The sequence below is a fragment of the Lepidochelys kempii genome, chromosome 6 (assembly GCF_965140265.1).
Source record: "Lepidochelys kempii isolate rLepKem1 chromosome 6, rLepKem1.hap2, whole genome shotgun sequence".
Taxonomy (NCBI): domain Eukaryota; kingdom Metazoa; phylum Chordata; order Testudines; family Cheloniidae; genus Lepidochelys; species Lepidochelys kempii.
Genome location: NC_133261.1, coordinates 27,478,744 through 27,496,011, shown reverse-complemented (window position 1 = coordinate 27,496,011; position 17,268 = coordinate 27,478,744). Strand labels below are relative to the sequence as shown.

The 17,268-nt window shown below is 44.2% G+C and overlaps 1 protein-coding gene across 2 annotated transcripts in view; it reads left to right on the top strand.

The window, feature by feature from the left end:
- Window positions 1–10,049: 10,049 nt before the first annotated feature.
- Window positions 10,050–17,268, top strand: part of TH (tyrosine hydroxylase) — a 32,174-nt gene continuing 24,955 nt past the window's right edge. For both annotated transcript variants that reach the window (XM_073347256.1, XM_073347255.1), the window contains exon 1: window positions 10,050–10,139. In XM_073347256.1, the coding sequence (XP_073203357.1) occupies window positions 10,050–10,139 (90 nt within the window). The remainder of the gene's footprint in view (window positions 10,140–17,268) is intronic.

Genomic DNA, 17,268 nt, shown 5'->3' with positions numbered 1-17,268 from the left:
AAACAACACCACTGCAAAGGAACAGTCAGAGTCAGAGGTGCTGGTCTCAAACAGAGGAAACACAGCCACTTCAATGGATGATTTAAATGGCTTCTGTTGGAATGGAAGTATTTTTCCCCTTTTTTCTTGCTTTGGTGTCTTCAGAGTGTTTGTTTTTCAGTGAAGAGGCCGTGTAATCCCACATTCAGTCTGTGGTACAGTGAGGAGGAATGTACTGGTTACTAATAGTTTGGATAGTCTAGAGTCATGTTTAGACCAGTTGGTGAATGGTAACACCCACAAAAGTGCGCTCCCTACCATCCTGCTTCTGAAATATCAAATGAGCTCTGCCTTTGATGTCAAGTCCTGAGTCTTTACATTACGCCTCTGGCCCCACTGAGACAGCACGCCCTTTCAGGCACTGACAGGAAGTGCTCTTTCACAGGGCTCTGATTCAACTAGGAGCCTGGGTGGTAAGTGATGAGCAACCTAATGGTGCCATCCATAGCTATAGGGCAGGGGTGGGCAAAATTTTTGGCCGGAGGGCCACGTCGGGGTGCGAAACTGTATGGAGGGCCGGGTAGGGAAGGCTGTGACCCCCAAACAGCCTGGCCCCCGCCCCCTATTTGACCCGTCCCAGTTCCCATCCCCTGACTGTCTCCTCCTGGAATCCCCTATCCCCCACAGGATCCCACTCCCTATCCAACCCCCCTGCTCCCTGTACCTTGACTGTCCCAACCTATCCACACCCCTGCCCCCTAACAGGCCCCCCGGGACTCCCACGCCCTATCTATCCCCCCGTGTTCCCCGACCCCTGACAGCCTCAGAACCTCCGCCCCATCCAACTGCTCCCTGTTCCCTGACTGCCCCCCGGGACCCCAGCCCCAACCGCCCCCTGCTTCCTGACTGCCCCCTGAAATCCCCTACCCAACCCCCCCCCCGCTGCCGTGCGCACCGCCGCTGCCTCCTTACCTTGCTGCTCAGAGCAACAGGAGCTTGCAGCCCTGCTGCCCATGCGGTGGTGTAAGTACGTGGGAGGGGAAACAGCAGGGGAGGGGCCAGGGGCTAGCCTCCTGGGCCAGGAGCTCAAGGGCCGGGCAGGTCGGTCCCGCGGGCTGTAGTTTGCCCACCTCTGCTATAGGAGAATGTGATGCATTTGAGACCTGATCCAAAGCCCACTGAAGTCAGTTGGAAACTCTCCATCCACTTCAATCAACAGTGGCTTAGGCCATTGATGCTTTAGTAGTATCTTGGGCCTTTGCACATGGTGCCTGGGGCCATGGGCATAAACACTCTTCTGCTTTTGGGTGGGGTTTCTAAGAAGGCTTGATGGGCTGTAGAAGAATATGTGAGAGGGTGTATAGCTATGCTGTTATATACACATGATTTGGGGGGCATTAAGAGATACCAAGTAAAACACCAACTGCTTGCATGACTCTCAGGGCATGGCCCAGATGGTAAGCTCATTGGGTAGGTGTGATGCTGGAGACTTAGGCCAATTCTAGGCCTATGTAACAACTGAAAGCGTCAGGCAAAATGCTGGTGGAATGTTATTAAAATTAAGCTGTTAAAATTGAAGTAAAATATGTAGTGTTTGGACTTTCCTAAATACTGGTGATCTGATAACTGTAATATGCATATGTTAATCTCTGTATTTCTCACGTGAAGAGTAACATCTGTGCATGTGTGTTACATAACTCTCACACGGCTGGGACAGACCCATGAGAACAAGAGCCATTAATCATTGCAGAGTTTCACCCATAGAAATGACTATACCTCTTAGGGGACGAATGGTCAATTGATACTCATTAAAAAGCAACATGTCTAAAGGAAACTCCTCAGTTCTCAGTACAGTAGGTAGAAACCAGTGTACAATACAACAGAGAAGAGGAAACTCCCACCCAGGGATGAGTAACTCAGGATGTCTTCACTGAACAATTACCTCATGGACTCCTTCCCATCACCTTATTCATCTGTGAGCCTAGGGCCCGAACAGGCACATAGCAGGGTTTTCAGATAAAAGCTGCGTAGGGGAAGGAAACGAAACCAGATTCTTTTTACCAGAGAGGATCCAGGACTTTGTGTGCCAGATAAAGGACCCCTAGCTTCCACAGCTGGGATAAGTCTCAGAAGCTGAACCTACGGGACTATGTTACTTAGAACAGAAGTTTTATAAGATAATAACCTAAGTTTGGCTTGGTCTGAGTGTTTAATATTCTTAGCATTGTGCAAATATCTCTTGCTTCATTTTCATTTAATTAATAAAGCCTAAATAAGTTTATTACAGGATGAGACTGAGCATTGCCTTATTGGATGAAGGAGGGAAATCTAACGAGGAATTGACCTGTGACATGTTTCTAGTCCTTTGGGAACAGAGGAAATTGGATTTTCTGATATATTACTGTGAAAAGAGCCTAATATCACAGGGTCCACTCACTTAGAGTCAAGAGGGACTGGGCTTCCAAGGAGATTGTTTAAATTCTATATGAAGGCTGGCAAAAAGTCTACAGCGTTAACAACCAGTGTGGTTAGCTGGTGTGTTTGAAGAGTCACAGCTGGCACTGGGCTATCTTCCTTGTTGAACAGTCTGCCTTGAAGTGGAACCTATAGTCTTCAGATACCAAGTGGCATGTCAGTATGGACTGCCTTTTTGTTCTATGTTTGTACAGTGCCTAGCACAATGGGTTCCTGCTCCATGACTGGGGCTCCCAGGTACTATGGTAACACAAATAAATACATACTAATATCCTTGCTCAGCTAAGGCCCAATCCAAAGCCAATGGAAGTCAATGGGCGTCTTTCCATCGACCATCATGTGCTTTAGATTAGGGCCATAAAGTATTATGAGTGTGGTCTTTTCAGCTGAGTGCCCCCTGGGCAGTTTAGACAAGTGTACACCAGACAAGCAGATTGCTCCCTGCATCCGAGACACTTAGTAAGGGCATTTATTACAAACAAAGTTTTAAGATGTACGAACAACCAAATTAATCCACCCCAAAGGTCTAAAGTAACAGACATTTCACTACTATTTCTTCTGTATCATCAACACTAGAATCCAACAGCAGGTGAAATGAACATCCAAAAGACAGACTAACAGTGCTGTGTATGATAATGCCATTTCCTTAATCTCTCTCATCTCTGGCTTACCCTTTAGCAAGGCACAGTCAGAGTTGCTTTTGCTTTTTTGGACCAGTTCAGCTAAGCTGCCTCCAACGGTGTTGTTCCTGAAGCAGAAGTGGAAACGGCTGAGATCCGGTAAATCCCTTTATACACACGCACCGTCCATGTATGAACATGATGCCTATACCCATGCAGAGAGAATCCCATGGCCCGAACATCAGAAACATAGCGCTAGAGAACTAGCACTCTTGCTTCATCTTGAATCCCTTTCAAATGCTTTCTAATGAAGTGCTCCTCTTTCTTCCCGAACAGATTCATTATTTAGTCCAACAGTGGTGGAAACCGCAGGCAGGCATGGCTCTGGTGGGGCCAGTGTTTAGCTAGGCACACACACAAAAATTGCATTTGATATTAGCACAAATTGCACACCCAACAGAATAGATGATTAACTGAGACACCAGGGGATGGAAATGTTAGAGCTGTAGACGGTCTCCTAGCAGGTGGGGGTTGGTTTTCGTTCGTGCACTTCTTGTTTGGATGGGCTGCCCTGCTCCTCTCTGAACTGGAGAGGGGTCTGACCCACCCTGAGAGAATGGATGGTGGAAGAAGCTGATCCTGTGATTAAGAAACTGGCCTAGGGCTTGGGAGCTCTAGCTTCAGTTCCCAGCTCTTCCACAGGACTTCCTGTGTGACCTTGGTAAGTTGCTGAATGTCTCTGTGCCTCAGTTTCCCACGTATGATAATGGGGGTAGTGATTCTTCCTTTTGTCTGTCTTGTCCATTTATATTGTAAGCTCTTTGGTTCACTGTGTATTTGTACAGCTCCTAGCACCAGGGGGCCCTGGTCTCAGCTGCAGCTTCTAGGCAGTACTTTAATGCAAATAATAAATGCTAAATGAAGCCATACTTTGGCTCTTGCTCATCTCTAGTCCAAACTTGAACTAAGATTGAGGCATTAGTAATAACTGCTTAAGAAGCACAATTTGGGAAGCAGGGGAGCTGGACTGATGGGCCGTAGTGACTGTGCAACCCACCACAATGGTGGGAAGCTCAACTGGGGGACTCAGCTCCATGAGGCAGGGACTGGGTGTGCTGCAGAGAGAGAGTGCATCAGATCTTGCCAGGGAGCTGTAACTTGTGTTGCAACGCAGCCATGACCCACTCCTCCTGGCAGATGCACTGAACAGTGCTGACTGTCTCCAAAAGGAACTGCACCCAACCCTCCTTGTCCAGAAGGAGACTCACTCATGGTGAAATCTTCATCAGCTTTCCTCTCCTACAAGCTGTGTCTCCAGCTCTTCCCAAGGCATTACTAAGATGATGATGGGGTACCAAAAGGCAGCACCACCCCAATACATTTTTGTGCATGGGGGCACAAATAAGAGGGTTTCAGTTGAATGCCAGAGGAAAGGTGGGTGTTAAAGAACTTGCCATTTTGTCTCCATCTCCAAGTAGCACGTCCCTGACACTTCTCTCTCTCCCAAGCAACTGCCTGTATGCATTGCCTTTAGAAACACCCATTCACCACTAGAAGTAGTGGAAGACTCCTGGGGAGTGGGGACAGAGACCTTTAGAAAGGATACAGTAATAAAATGAGGCCAAATTGTGGTCAGTTGAAAAGGGGATAGAAGAAACAGAGGAGAAAGGAAGAGGTGAGTCACTTCAGTTTGAGGGACTGGCCTCTCCTGGACAGAAATCTTAAATTCCATCTCCATGAGCATTCAGACCTCAAAATCTTTTTATTGACCATGGGTGAAATCCTGATGTATATTAAAGTTGATGGGAATTTTGCCACTGATTTTAGAGGGTCCCAGATTTTACCCTAGTTTCACTCTATTTCTCCCAGCAGATGCCTCTAAGGAAATCCTAGATTAATTACTGATTGTGTGAAAAAGTTGTCTGTGGAACTCATTGCCACAAGATACCATGGAGGTCAAGAGCTTAGCAGAGTTCAAAAAAGGATTGTTTTTTTCATATGGCTAAGAATATCATCCTGTGATGGGGAATGTATTCCCCACTATCATGAAATGGATAACTAGAACTACTGAGCTCAAGGTACCTGGCTTCAGCTGGTGGGTTGGCCAGCCCCAATTATTGATCAATCCAAGCTGTGGGTTAATATAAAGAAAGGAAGTTGACAGTAGTAAAGGATCTGCAGGGAAAATGACAGGAACTCTGCAATCACCGTCTGGGACCACAAAAGGGTGGTAGGGCATTTAAGGTTATACTGTTTGCTTGAGATTTTGTTGGGGATTCCAGGGGAAAGCCTTGTGAATCCTAGCCCTGATAGAAGAGTGAGCCTAAAGAGGTTGTGTGCACACTCCTAGAAAAACGGGTGAAGGACTGTAGGACTCTCCCTTCATTTTTCAAGTTAAATGTTTTCTTGGTCAGAACTTTAACCAAAGTGGGGGTCAAGCAAATTTATATTCAGTGCAAATGCTGGAAAAGTTTATACTTAGACAATAACCCACATACTGAGCCCAACCCACAGGGCTGGCCGTGCTGTGTTCAGCGCTTGATCCAGTGAGGAAAGAAACGAACAAAGATATCTCTACAAAGCCTGGCACACACTGCTCCCCTTCCTCCTCACACCCCAGTCCAGTTGCTCGCCAGGGGCCACTTCAGCCATTGGCACAAACTAAATCACAAACTAAATACTCTAATTTGTTTCTCTCTGCCAGTAGCCCCCAAGTGCCATTCCAACAGCCAAGGAGCTCAGCAGGGCTTTGGCCACATGCCACTCCCTGCTTCCTTTTCCAAAATATTTTATGGCATCTATAGTGTATACCTCAGTCTGCTCTCCCCTTCATACAGTGCCTAGAACTATCAATGGGAGTAGCACATAGACACTGAGCGGGACAGGGGCCTGCTTTGGTTCTATGATAGACACAGCGTGGCAGGATCTGACTTCAGGAAGGGGATGTAGAAAGGTTCCTTGTGTTCTGAAGTGCTGTCCTGCACTTCAGTTTGGTAAAATTATTTTTCATCTCACATTTCAAGCAGCCAGTGTTTAACAGAGGAAGAACAGTAGGTTTGAGAGACACAGAGGGGATTAGGGATGAAATTAAAGGCATGGAAAGAACTCGGTGCTCAAAACATGAGAGAAGGGGTACTGCACGTGAAGATCAGGGAGGCAGAGGTGACTGATAGCTGGGATAGCAGACTCCCTGTCTGGTACTTTGCTCATTGCTTCAGTCTTTACCTCTGTTTTGAGGCTGCCCCTCCTAAAGCCACTCTCCTGCAGCAAGCCATGGCATAACCATATGTCTTTCTCAGTTTCCCTTTTCTTCACACGTGCAAACGAATATTGTCTTTCTTAATGGCAAATTCAAATCCTTTCATTCATATAAAGTGCCACGGTCCTAATAGTAAAACCAATTTCTCTCAAAACCACCCAAGTAAAATAAGGGTTACAAAGTAGCAGCTCTCCAATCCCATACAAAGGTCACCGTTCCCAGGTCACCCACTCAAGAGTCATTAACTAGCCAACCCAAGTTCCTTTGCCCTGAGCCATGGCCCCACTCTCCAGACCTCCTACCTGATAATTCCAAGACCCACTTCTCTCCCACAAGTCTTCTCCCATAGCCCCAAGTTAGGTCTGCTGAAAGAGGATCTCCTCAGAGTGTTTTATTGCCCCAGAACTCCTCACCTTTGATTCCTATCCCTGCTCAGAGGAACCTTCCTCCAGGACCAACCCCTCGTTCTTGGGTTCTTCCCACACCACTCCACTCAGGTCACTCTGCAGTGTTATGCTCCCCAGGCTTCCTTGCTGTGAGTCCTACCTCTGCTCCTTGGGACCTCCCTCTAGGATCAACTGCTTGCTTCTGCGGCCAGCTTACATTGACAATGCTGGTTCTTTCACTCTTCCTTGGGACCACTTCACAAGCCTCCCAACTGTTTTCCTTTGCACTCATCATGATCAGCTCTTGGTTCATAGAATCATAGAAGATTAGGGTTGGAAGAAACCTCAGGAGGTCATCTAGTCCAATCACCTGCTCAAAGCAGGACCAACACCAACTAAATCATCCCAGCCAGGGCTTTGTCAAGCTGAGACTTAAAAACTTCTAAGGATGGAGATTCCACTACCTCCCTAGGTAACCCATTCCAGTGCTTCACCACCCTCCTAGTGAAGTAGTGTTTCCTAATATCCAACCTAGACCTTCCTCACTGCAACTTGAAACCATTGCTTCTTGTTCTGTCATCTGCCACCACTGAGAACAGCCTAGCTCCATCCTCTTTGGAACACCCCTTCAGGTAATTGAAGGCTGCTATCAAATCCCCCCTCACTCTTCTCTTCTGCAGACTAAATAACCCCAGTTCCCTCAGCCTCTCCTCGTAAGTCATGTGCTCCAGCCCCCTAATCATTTTTGTTGGTCTCTGCTGGACTCTCTTCAATTTGTCCACATCCCTTTTGTAGTGGGGGCAGGGGGGAGACCAAAACTGGATGCAACACTCCAGGTGTGGCTTCACCAGTGCCAAATAGAGGGGAATAATCACTTCCCTTGATCTGCTGGCAATGCTCCTACAAATACAGCCCAATATGCCACTGGCCTTCTTGGCAACAAGGGCACACTGCTGACTCATACCCAGCTTCTCATCCACTGTAATTCCCAGGTCCTTTTCTGCAGAACTGCTGCTTAGCCAGTTGGTCCCCAGCCTGTAGTGGTCCATGAAATTCTTCCTTCCTAACTGCAGAGCTCCGCACTTGTCCTTGTTGAACCACATCAGATTTTTTTTGGCCCCATCCTCCAATTTGTCTAGGTCACGCTGGACCCTATCCCAACCCTCCAGCATATCTACCTCTCCCCCCAGCTTAAGTGTCATCCGTAAACTTGCTGAAGGTGCAATCCACCCCATCATCCAGATAATTAATAAAGATGTTGAACAAAACTGGCCCCAGGACTGACCCCTGGAGCACTCCGCTTGATACCGGCTGCCAAATAGACATCAAGCCATTGATCACTACCCATTGAGCCCGACAATCTAGCCAGCTTTCTATCCACCTTATAGTCCATTCATCCAATCCATACTTCTTTAACTTGCTGGCAAGAATACTGTGGGAGACTGTATCAAAAGCTTTGCTAAAGTCAAGATATATCACATCCACTGCTTTCCCCATATCCACAGAGCCAGTTATCTCATCTTTCCTCCTATCTCGTTGCTCTCCTCCTGGTTTCCTGGTACTCTTTCCCCTCAACTATTCGTCTCCTTCTCTCTCTCCTCTGCCCCCAGGCAGCTGTCATCTATCCCTTCCTGACTTCCCCACTTCTCTGGCACAGATGTGTACATTTAAACCCAGTTGAGAGGCAGCTATCGAGTCACAGGTGCACTAGACCCTGCTCCCCCATAAATGGGCCAATTCACCCTCTGACAATGGTATTTGCACGTGTTTAGTGCTGGCAACTGGAATCCAAAATGACCAAATTCAGTTGAAATGTATTTGTATGCAGTATTGGGACAGATCCTCAGCTGGTGTAAATTGGTATAACTCTGATGTCAAGAAAGCTAAGCTGCTGTACACCCACCAATGTGCTGGTCAAAAATATCCCTGTGCACTGATACAGTTTTGTCATGCTCCTTGTACTTTCCAATTTAACTATAGTAGATGACAAACAACAAAACTGCAACAATCAAGAGACATCAAGCATTTTATAAATGGGGCTTAGTAAGTCTAGATCTCAATGGGGGAGTACCCATGACACAACATGGCAACCACCAGTACCATTGGTACCAACTTGGTAGTCTTAGTAGAGAGGCTAAGGTCCGGATAGGCCATCAAGACTAGCCTATCAACTCTCCACTGATGATGGTTCCTCCCAGCCAGAGTTGGGAGCCCATTAGGGAGATAACATGAGTCTTACAATGCTGCGGCCCATGTAATTAACAAGAGAATGTTTCTGGGACACCTCCTTAGCTAATGCAAATTGACATAATGGCATTGACTTCAATGGTGCAATGACCCTTCACGCTGGCTGGCTCTCAGTCTTAAGGCTTGCAAGCCAGCAAAATGCATTAACGCCATTTTTAAAAATGATCAAAAGTTGTTTCCAATAAGTCCAAAAAGGAAGTTGTAGCAACACCAAATCCCCGAGGCAGCCCCTCAGCTGGTGTGAATCGTCATAGCTCCATGGATCTTCGAGTCATTGGGTTTGGAGTAATTACAGCAAACGGAGCAAAACCCTGAATCCTTCTCCTATTGTTCCAATTAGATTTCTTAATTTAAAAAAACCTTCCCCCTCTCCTACCAAGGATTCTAGTCTTATTTACGCTGGTTTTACACCAGTCTGACCCCTTTGGGCCAGATCTTCAGCTGGTCTTAATCAGTGCTGAAGTCAAGAGAGCGGTGCCAATTTACTGCATCTGGAGATCTGACCCTTTTGACTTCAGCAGAGTTTTTCCTGATTTACACCAGCGGGGGTGTATGTGAGCTCAGAATCAGGTCCAAAGTCAGCATGCCATGTCCTATTTCATTTCTATTATTAATTATTATTTTGTCTACATTATTGTAGGGCTGCAGACTAAAAAGGATAGAATGGTCTGACTCTTTTTCTCCCTTGGTTTTATTCTTTTGCAGCATTAAAGCACTTCAGCTCAGCGTAGCCCAAACTGGAGAAGAAAGTGGGGGAGAATAAAACGCACAGGACCAAGGAGTGAACTCCATTGCAGGGAAGGAGAGAAAGAGAAACAGAGCGAAAGCTTTTGGGTGCAGGAGGAGAAAGGCTGATGGCTGGTTTGCAGAGGCAGGGTGTCTGCAATCTTTGTAGCAATTAGATTTAATGGGACAGAAGCGTTTTTCTCGTCCACATCCCCCCCTCTCTTCTCTCCCCCTCAGGCTAAAGGGAGGGAGGTGGGGAAGGGGGGGGATGTGAAAGGGTCTTTGACGTCAGACCTGCCCTATAAAAGCCTGGCAAGGAGAGGCAAAGCTGAGAGCAGAGCCAGTACGACAGCAAGGATGCCAACCCCCAACTCCTCCACTTCTTCAGCCAAAGGCTTCCGCAGGGCGGTGTCAGAGTTGGACTCCAAGCAAGCCGAGGCCATCATGGTAAGAACCCCCCAACCCCACCACCACTAATACCCAGTAGTCTCCAGAATGACTAAAGCTGCACAAGGGACTGCAACTATAGCTAGATGGACTAACAGAATGATCACTTTATTTTGAAAGCATCACTGCACACATGCATCTAGGCACTCAGGGTTGGCAAATCAGAAATCAAATCCAGCCTCAATAATTCATACACACAAACTAATACACAATACATATAAATATTGGAAAACAAATAACCTTAACTAATAATATAATAAAACTGCCCTCTTAAACTAGAATAACCAATAGAGCGAAAACAAGAATAACAAGGAATCCCTAGGGTAAAAATGCACTTTGAAAATCTAAACACTCTCTAGGTTTTATTAATTTCACAGCACTAAGCCAAAGAGTGTTCTTCTTTGCCAATTGAAAGAAAACACGTCTTTCTTTTTTCCAGTGAAGCTACAAGGTGGTGGGAATTCAGGCAAACTTGCTAACTGTTACTATGTAATTACTGCAGGGTCTGCTTCCACCCACAGAGATTTAGGACCATCGGCTCAGTGTGTGGAACAATCCCGCATGCAATATAACTATAAGTGAGGGGAAGATAACACTTCATGCTGAGTCTTAAACTACCTTTAAAATCTGAATCCAGGTGAGTTTCAGATACACTGATTCAGTTGTCCTGGCACTAGGGACATGCAGGGCGTTTTAGTTAAAAACAGTTTTGTCATCTAGCATCAACTGATGTCCCTAGGAGACATTAAAGTCAATGAGACGATAAGGCACGCAGCATTCTGTCGGATCAAACCTTTAATGCATAGTTTGTCCCTTGTTGTGGCAGTCTCCCTCTCTTCTAGATGTCTATTACAGTGGGCAGCCAACCTATGGAACAACTTCCTAATGCCCCACAGTTAGGGCACTATAGGATCTCAAGTGATTGCTTTGATTAGCACCTGCATTTGGCGAACTCAGTTTAGTGCCTTCTATGGTTTTTCCCAGTTATCAGTAGGTAGGAGATTGTAAAGTTTTTTTTTTAAATGGATCTTACTGTGTGCAAAGAGCATGTATTGAAAATCTGGATTTAAGATAAGTTTAGAGTTTGTCTATGCTGTAAAGTATATATTTGTTTTAAATATCCCTCTGCTTTTCCTAGCAGTGACCGTACAACCTTTTCCCTAGCAGAGTCAGATGAGAGCTGCCCCACATAACCTTCACCCCCCAAATTAAAGTTCCCCTCTTTCCTACCACTTTCCAGAACCACAGATATTTGACCTGGAAAGAAAAGATAGCCGAGGTCATCTAATCCAATACATAATTGTTATTTAATATTGTGTGTAAAACTGGGTTTGACTTCTGATATGTTATTTGCAGGGAATGGAGCTTTCCATTCTCTACTCTCTGTATTTTGCTGACCCACCCTTGCCTCCGTTCTGTGCAATGCTGTGTGTTTTGTAAAATCAGCTACTGTGCAAACAACAGAAAAGTTTCCTAGACACTGTAGCATGCTAGGAAAGAAGGGAAGGAGAGCTAGGAAATGAAGAGGTAAGCAGGATTTCTGTAGTACACAATCATTGAAAACCACGGGCGTTTCCATATCTCACTTTGGCATTTTCCAACTAGCACATAGTGAACTACAAGGTAGTTAATTCTTAGAACCCTCTTAGTGGAGATGCAACTTAGACCAGCAAAAGAATACTTTGGCTGGCGTAGTAGTGAACTCTTAGAACACTGGCACTTTCCAGATTGCCATATTAATGCTCAGAAGAACATCCCTCTGTCTATGGTAACAGCAGGAGCTGACAATGAAGGGGCATTTAATTGGTGCTGTAATACAATTCATGTGGGTATTTAGTCTTTAAATGACAAACGTGACCTTGAATGGTCTTGTTTAGCAATACTGTCTCCTTCATGGCACCCTGGGAAGGGTGTTTAGAAAAGCTCAGAATGAAATTGTGTTGTCTCCTTTTGTCCCTTTTAGTGATTCTCTCCCTCCGCCCAAAGGGCTAATTTAAAAATTAAGCTGGGCTGCTGAGGGGAGCACTTTAAGTACTGCAAAAAGAAAAGGAGGACTTGTGGCACCTTAGAGAGTGAGCTGTAGCTCATGAAAGCTTATGCTCAAATAAATTGGTTAGTCTCTAAGGTGCCACAAGTACTCCTTTTCTTTTTGCGGATACAGACTAACACGGCTGCTACTCTGAAACCTGTCATTATGCAAGGCTTTAAGTACTGTTTTACCAAAGCTGCTGCTCCTGAATTATGATAGACCCCTTCCTCCCATCCCCCCACCTTTCTCACTTTGCTTTCAGCACTGACAAGCTTATATCAGACTTCAAGTTATTTCAAAAACCATTGCCTTCGTAGGGAAGGGGACCTGGAAAAGCTCAGAACAAAATTGTTAGGCTTTAATAACAGATGACAAATCTGAAATGCACATTTAAGACTCTGTCTTTTCTTTTTTAGTTTATCCTTTTTACTGCACCTTTAGCAGAAGGTTTCCACATTCCCATTATTCATTAATCAGATTTAAATCAACTGAGGCTCTGCCCCTGCATTTCTGCTATTTATTGAGTTTGGCCCAGATTTTTAAACCTATTTCAATGTTGATATGCTTAGCATCACATTTAACTGATTTAGGAATCTAAATCTCTTTTTCAAAAGGGATTTAGGTACTTTAGAGTCTAAATCTCACAGCCAACTGATGGATTTAGACTCCTAAGTGCCTAAATCCCTTTTGAAAGTGAGATTTAGATTCCTGAATCATTTACTTGTTGTGATGCTGACCGCAGCAAAGTCTATATCGTTTTAGAAATCTGGACCTCTATGTCTGGGACAAGCGGTCATCTTGCTTCAGTGTTTTAACATCCTGTCAGTGATCTGACCCCTGCCCCACAGACTCACCCTGTTCTAAAGGAGCTGTTGCATTTCCTTTATTATGATGATGATCATGGAGCAGGACCCTGCTGTGCTTGGCGCTGTACAAAAACAGAACGAAAAGACAGCGCTTGTCTCAAAGCATTGAGGATCTAAGCCTTGTCTACACTAAAAAGGGTTTGACAGTATAACTGGACCGTCAAACCCCCTTACTGGAGATGCAGCTTATATCAGCAAAAAAGTGCTTTTGCTAGTATTGTTTATATCAGTTCCTGAACCAAATAAGCTATACTGGCAAAAGGAAATAATGACTCAGTATTGATCAGTATGCCAGGCTACAGTAAATGTTCTTAACAAGTAAAATCCTCTCTGTTTCCTAGATTCTTGAAAATTATAAGCAGGGGAAAAGCCAAGTTGCTCTGGTTACTCAAACTCAGAAGGCCATACTCTGGAATCCTTATTCACACTGAGTCGTCCCGCTGAGTTGCCACAATTTCAAGGGGGCTGTTGGAGGAGTAAAGTACCACAAAATGTCAATCATGGATTCAGAATCTAGTCCAGAATAAGCAACCTGATGCTTAACAGAACAAAAGTAATGTTTTTTACTGTAGTAAGAATTCTAAAATACACATGAGATGAACTAATCTGCAAGCTGATTCAAAACATACCTTTCAATAACGACTCCTAATAAAAACAAGCATTACTGGGAGAAGAGTCAGTGTGGAAAGAGGAATCAATTTTGTTTGTGTGTATCTAATTTGCAACTGGTAATGAAAACCCTGTGCAACTGTACTGAGTTACAACTTTACTCCCAAAGGGGTTAATAACATTCTAAAAAAATAGCAAAGAGGAGGGTAAAGGAAGAGAGACCAGTGTGATGGAAAGCAAGCAAGCAGACGGAATAGAATAAGCCGTGGAGATGGCAGGCAAATATCATCTCCTCCTCCCCGCAACCACAGACCCTCCCAAACAAAATCTAGTATCTTGTTAACTTACCCAGACATACTAAGTGAATGTTCAGGTGACTGCCTGCCAGCTGCTAGGATGATTCTACAGTTCTTTCTAGTAACCAGCTGTAGAGGAAACAAAACTGATTCCCTTTAGATCCAATGCAGTCTGCTGCACATCCGTGAAGCCAGCCTTAATCATGCAGAGGAGGAGGTGTCACATAGTAAATTTTAGCAAAGCTGCAGTGTCAATGTCTGATTATGTTGGGGACTGAATGCCAGCATAACTCACCGAATGGAAGCAACTTGTGTCAAGTGGATGTTTATCAATGATCTGATCTGCTGATTCTATTCTGATTTTCATACAACACAAGATCATGCTTTCAGAGCCCTTTCCAGTTGTCCATTAGATGCTGTGATTTACATCTGTCACGCATGGTTCTTTCCTTCTTTCTCTTTTCCTCTACCCAGCCAAAGCTAAAGTTTGTTGAACTTCAGGGCACAGGGCAAGATGTGTCTTTTTGTTAAAGCATTGCTTGGCTTGGAACGTTGAGGAATTGATTTGTTACAGATGGCTGGTTTTGCACAGGGGTGTTTGTTCTTTCTATCGTGGGAAGTTTAAATTAATTTGATTAACTTTAAGCACTTCCAGTGGGATTTAAACCCATGCTTAACTGCTTCCTAAATGGGGATGCTTTCTTGAATTGGGACCTAATATATTTGTTAGATGAGTTTTCTGTTTTGACATGAACACATACCCAGTCCTCTATACCCCATTGTGGACCTGATCATGCAGATAACCTGTGATTATTTGTTCAGATGTGTGTCTTTTATACTGCAAGGAACAAACGTGTGACAAGCTTCAAATAGCATCATATAAGCGAATCTTTAATAAAAAAAGTTCTGGGGGCTGGTGCATGGGTTGATGTATAAAAATATGGTATAAAACAGAAAACTAGATAAGTGCCTGTGTTTAAAATGTGAGGAAAGCTTTGAGACTGGCTGCATATAAGATGCGTGAATGATTTTAAAAGAAAATACACTGGGTCAGTGGAGGAAATTAAAAATACAAAAGAAAAAAAAAGAAGGCTGAATGGTAGAGCTGGTTTAAATTTTGCAAGATTTTTTTAAATTTTCCCCCCAAAAGCCTTTTGGGAGACTTATGGACATTTTTGAAATATTTTCAATGGAAACTAACTGAAAAATGTAGCCATCTGGGTTTTAGTCTCTTGGTATTAGTCTTCTTTGTGTTTCTTCATAAGTCATGTCTTCTTTCTGTCATGCTGAGTTATCATCATTCATCATCAGGTTTCGGGGAGTAGATAGGATGAGTTATGTGGTAGGATTCTTCTGACAGTTTTAAGGTTTTTTTTTATTATTTTGAATTTTGAAAACTTCCGATTGTGACGTAGAAAATGTTCAATTTTTTGAAGAAAAAGAAAAAAGAAAACAAACGATCAGTGAGAAAGAAAATTTCTCTATTATGAAAACAAATGCTTTCAAAACTGTTAAGAACTCTTTTTTCAACAGGTGAGTGAGGTTTGCACCTGGCTCTACTAATTAAATAAAGGCACTTGAGCAGGTGGGGAGAAAAAGGAAGTGAGAGATTTTATAAAGCTTTAAAACCAGGCTTTAGTATTACTACCCACCTAAGGAAGCTCACATATACCCAGCTGTAAGGAGCAAAATATTCAGTGACTGTTTATTGTATGCAGGACTAATCTTTATTAGTCCTCCTGTTGGCATATTCAACACATCTGAAGAACTATGAGTGGGTAAACCTCAAAAAGTTCAGAGATTTTGCAATACAAGAGGAAAGAAGGGCTTATGTTTGAGGTCCTGAGTTGGGACTCAGAACTGGCTTCAGTTCCTGCTGTGTAACAGATTTCCTGTGCAAAATTGGGCAAGCTACTTAAGCTCTCTGTGCCTCAATTCCGTATCTCTAAAATGGGGATAATATTTCACTTCTCCCAGTCTTTCTCTGCCTTGTCCTCTAGACTGGAAGCATTTTTAGGGTAGGGACTTTCTTACTGTGCCTGTAAAATGTCTAGCACAATTGGGTCCTGAGCTGAACTGGGGTCTCTATGTGCTACTGTCATACAAATAAGAGTTCCCTTTGGAAAAGCACCCAAAAGTTTGGGATATTGTCAACATCTTATCTGAACTAGACAAATCTCTTATGCCTGCAAACTTGGGTTGGGAACAGGTTTTCTTAGGTGCTCACAATGCTTCCTGTTTCCGGCCTGGCCAGAAATAGCTGAAACAGCTTTTCTCCTTCCACTCTTCCCTGCAATCAGGGAGCACAGAAATAAATAGCATTTCAAATTTGGGGTAAAGATTCAGTTTTATTGCTTAACCCATTCTTACTCTGTTGCTAAGTCATGCCCTGGGAAGGAGGTATATTACCAGCAGTGTGCTGAGGCCAGGTTGACTGGTCGTGGCTGGGATGGACTTACAGCTTTTCCAGTCAGACCTAACAAAACATCATGAATGTATGATCCCATAATGAGCAGTAGACACAAGCCTGGTGGGAGTTTCTAGATGGACCATCTTGCTCTCTTATAATCCAGTTAGGGCCGTTTCAGATGGATTTGAAACTATTCTCTCTGATAAAAGTGGTAAAAAAAAAAGACAACCCAGGGAGCCTATAAAAGATGCTATTTGCAGTCCATAAACCTCCACAGACATACCCCTGCCTCAATGTTTGGGAATGCACATAAGACACATGCGAAAAAGGGATGGATCAGTTTCTCTACTGGTGTAAATGGATCTAGCCCAATTACATCAACAGAGAATGGGGTCCAAGATCTGTTTTCGGTGGCAGTGAATAAAAGGATCACAAGTAAAAAATGGGTGGGTTGGCATATTCCCTCTACACTGGAACCTACCACAGCATGAGAGGACTAACCCTGTAAGGCATTGGGAACCTGTGACTCCCATTGAAACCAATGAGAGTTGAAGATACTCAGCTCCTTGCAGTAGGCATTTGTGAGATCTGGACTTCTGCCTCCAGTAGAGGCCAGGGTTTCAGGGTGTCTCAAGGCTCTAGAAGAAGCTTCTTTATTATGAAACAACACACGAAAACAATAGAATTCATAATGCCCAGAGCAAAAACCCAGGCTCAACCTTAGTAATACAAGAAATACACTCTTTTGGTTAGCTATAGTAGGGAGTCTAAACTGGGGGAACCTCAACTGCAAAGGCAACGTGCCTCAATCGGCATCCAGAAGAAAAGGCGTGAGTCACTTGGGGCTTGATCCAACCCCAGCTGAAGTCAATGGGAGATCTTTCCATTGACATCAATGGGCAAGAGATCAGGCCCTACT